This window comes from Nematolebias whitei, chromosome 15, assembly GCF_014905685.2.
Source record: "Nematolebias whitei isolate Nwh7 chromosome 15, NemWhi1, whole genome shotgun sequence".
In the NCBI taxonomy this organism is placed as follows: Eukaryota; Metazoa; Chordata; class Actinopteri; order Cyprinodontiformes; family Rivulidae; genus Nematolebias; species Nematolebias whitei.
In genome coordinates this window covers 12,087,853-12,091,742 of record NC_056512.1, presented here as the reverse complement: position 1 = coordinate 12,091,742, position 3,890 = coordinate 12,087,853, and the positions used below count along the sequence as shown (strand labels likewise).

General features: G+C 41.3%; 1 protein-coding gene across 1 annotated transcript in view; it reads right to left on the bottom strand.

Annotated features, from left to right (window-relative positions):
- zgc:86896 (uncharacterized protein LOC415190 homolog) overlaps positions 1 to 3,890 on the bottom strand; it is a 49,209-nt gene that overhangs the window by 14,258 nt on the left and 31,061 nt on the right. The window contains exon 7 of the mRNA XM_037688804.1: positions 913 to 988. Within this exon, the coding sequence (XP_037544732.1) occupies positions 913 to 988 (76 nt within the window). The remainder of the gene's footprint in view (positions 1 to 912; positions 989 to 3,890) is intronic.

Below are 3,890 nucleotides of genomic sequence, written 5' to 3'. Positions count from 1 at the left end.
AGATAGATAGATAGATAGATAGATAGATAGATAGATAGATAGATAGATAGATAGATAGATTGGCTTGTACTGATGTGTGATCATGTTCAAACAGTAAATATAACAGTATGTTGAGTGGGCGTGTTTTTATATGATGTGGCGGTTTTTAACAGATTTTGGGCTGGAAAATCTCGACTCTATCTGGCAACACTGGTTAGGCTCATAGACATATAAATCGTTAGAAGGATGCTTGAGAAAAGTGAAGCGCTATGTCTGTAGCGTCTTAGCTGAGCAGTAAGCTAAGTATATGATGCTGTAAGACACTGCAAGTGTAAGATGCTGTGTGTTAAGGTGCATTAAAGTTGAAATGTCTTTAAAACCCACAGCTAAATTTACACAAACTTGGTGAGAGACATGTTTTAAATGTGTGGAATCAAAATAAGGAAATCTAGCTGCAATTATTATTATTATTTTTTTTGTACACTAGTATCCTGATGCATGCTCAATAATCCAGGTAGAAAAATCTAAAAAAAGTTAAATCTGGTCCACTGGGCATTCAAAAAACAAAACAAAGCAAAACAACAACAACAAAAAAATCTAGAAACGTTTCCTCTTTCATCTGAAAGACTTCCTCAGTCTGAGGTGCTGTATCAGCTCAGTCTTATAAATAGCACCTTCTCAGACTGGATCAACCAGTTTTGCTGCTGACAACCAGCTGCTCACATGATCAAGAAGGACCATCAGCCTAATGATCCATCGTTAAAAAAGTGTACACTAGTGTACACTTTTTTTGCACACTGGTTCGTGTGTACGCCTACACACACGAACACACACACTGTCCCCATCTGACGCCCTTGTATACATATATCACTGTATATTTACTTTTGTTTGGCTTGATTGAGAATACTCTGATATTAAGGAGATAATAGTTACCGCTGCAACAATCTCAGTCTGGCTGACAAAGAGGACACTCAGCAGAGGCATGCAGTCAGTGGTCGCTTGGGTCACCCTAGACACAAAAAGGCAAGAACACATTAATAATAGAGAGAAAACTGTGAAAGCTGAATGCTGTGTCTTTACTGAAGTTAGCGGAAATGGCTAATTTGTGATTGTTAAAGGTAAATAAGGCTATACTTTAGCTAAAAGCTGAAAGGAGCAAATGGCTAGCAAAAAGTAACAAAAGGCTATTTAAAAGCCTAAAGTACTTTAAAACTAATTATAGCTAAGCAAAACATAATAACTCATAGCTAAACATAGCAATAAAGCTGATTAAAATCTTTAAATAGAGACTAAACAATAGCACAAATTTAAGTTAAGAAAATGCTTAAAATTAAAAAAAAATCTAGCCAAATATCAAAGGCTAGAAAAACTAAAAGTTTTAAAGTGCTAGCATAATATATCAAAAAGTTAGCCAGAAGCTAAGCCAAAGGCCTAAAGCCTAAATTACCTTAACACTAGTTATAGCTAAAAGTAACAGGAAAATAGCTTAAAGCTAAATATAGCCAAAAGACTGGTTTAAAACAAAAAAGTAGCTAAACTAAAATATATTGGAAAAGATAACTAGAAGCTAACAGAAGCAAAATAGCAAAAAGCTAAAAAGAGCATACGAAGACACAAGTAAGGCAAATAGTCTGAAGCATATTCCAAACAGAACAATGCATTTGAGAACTAAAATATCTCAATTTATTACTGATGAAAGTATTTATAAATAAAATAAATATATTGAATAGTCTTCCTGTGGGCCCACCACCTGCAGGAGGGGCCATATGAGTTGGGTGCATGACACCATGGACAGTGGCAGAAGGCGAGGGCCTTGGCACTTTGACCCTGGCTTACCAAAACTAGTCTCCCTGGTAAGATCTATTCAGGGGTACTGGCGGAGTGAGTCCAACCGTTCATCAAACCTCAGATCCAGGAGGAACAATATGGATTCCATCCTGGCCATGGAACACTGGATCAGCTCTTTACCCTCACAAGGGTCCATGGGGGCGGGGGGGGGGTCATGGGAGTTTGCCAGTACAGTTTACATGTGTTTTGTAGACTTTGATGGATTTTGACTGTGCTCCTTGGGGTACACTATGGGGGATGCTCCATGAGTATGGCATTTGGGGCCTGCTGCTATGGACTCTTCAGTCCCTATACAAGCAGTGTGAGAGTTTGGTTCACATTGCCGGTGGTAAGTTGGACCCCTTCAGAGTGGGAGTTGGGCTCGATCAGGTTGGCCTGTAGTCACCGATTCTGTTCATGGGCAGCTGTGGCTGAGTGGTTAGGGCAGTCGTCCTCCAATGGGAGAGTAGAGGGTTTGATTCCACCAGCAGTCATATGCTAAAGTGTCCCTGGGCAAGACACTGAACTTCTCATTGCCTTCGATGTGGGTCCCATCGGTATATGAATTTGATCTAGAGCACTGATGAATCTTTGTATAGATCTAGTAGAGTGCTGTATGAAGGGGTAAATTAGGGCACATATTATAATGTAAAGCACTCTGAGTGTCTTGATAAGATAGAAACATGCCATATAAGTACAGTCCATTTACCATTCATAAAGTTAAAAGATAGAATTTCTCGGTGCAGCCAAGGGGCAAAGGGTGTCTGATTTGGTGGCCTCAGGATTCCATCTCTGCTCGTTGCAGATGATATGGTCCTGCTTGCATCATTGTGCCATGATCTTCATCTCTCACTGGAGTGGTTTGCAGTGGAGTTTGAAGCAGATGAGAATCAGTATGGTACCTCCAAATCTCAGGCTATAGTACTAAATTGGAAAAGGGTGGATTGCTCTCTTCAGGTTGAGGATGAGGTTCTGCCTCAAGTGGAGGAGTTCAAATATCTTGGGCATTTTGTTCACGAGTGAGGGAAGACTGGAGCGTGAGATTGACAGATGAATTGGTGCAGCGTCTGCAGCAGACTCTGTACCGGTCCATTGTGTTGAAGAGGGAGCTGTGCTGTCAGGTAAAGCTCTCTGTTTACTCTTCGATCTACATTCCTACCCTCACCCACGGTCATGAACTCTGGGTAGAGACTGAAAGAATGAGATTGTGGATACAGGCAGTTGAAATGAGTTTCCTCCGCAGGATAGCTGGACTCTTCCTTAGAGATAGGGTGAGAAGTTCAGTTATCCAGGAGAGACTCGGAGTAGAATTGTTGCTCCTCCACATCCAGAGGAACCAGTTGAGTTGGTTCAGGCATGTCCGACTGGGAAGAGATCCCGGGAAAAACCCAGGACACACTGGAGAGACTACGTCTTTCGGATGGCCTGGGAACAGCTTGGAGTCTTCCCAGAAGAGCTGCAAGAGGTGGGTGTGGAAAGAGATGTCTGGACCTCCCTGCTCAAGCTCCTGCCCCGTTCGACCTGACTTTGGAACAAGCGGAAGATAATGGATGGGCAGATAGCATTGATAGTATAAAAGTTGCAAATACTAAAAGTCATGACGTACTACTTGTGATAATAATAATAATAATAATGTCATCACAATGTCAGCACTGTATGTTTCCATACAATGGCGAAATTAGTCTCTGCATTTAACCCATCCACCACCAGGTGGTGCAGTGGGCAGCTATTGAAAGCGCCCGGGGGACATTTTGGGGATGAGACGTGCTGCCCAGAGACGCCACGAGATGTGCAGTGACTGGGGATCGAACCTGGGACTTTCGGGTCCCAAGCCGGCTGCCCTACCTCTATACCATCTCGGTACGAGTTGAATATAATAATATACAGGTCCTTCTAAAAAAATTAGCATATTGTGATAAAGGTCATTATTTTCCATAATGTAATGATAAAAATGAAACTTTCATATATTTCAGATTCATTGCACACCAACTGAAATATTTCAGGTCTTTAATTGTTTTAATACTGATGATTATGGCATACAGCTCATGAAAACCCAAAATGCCTGTCCCAAAAAATTAGCATAT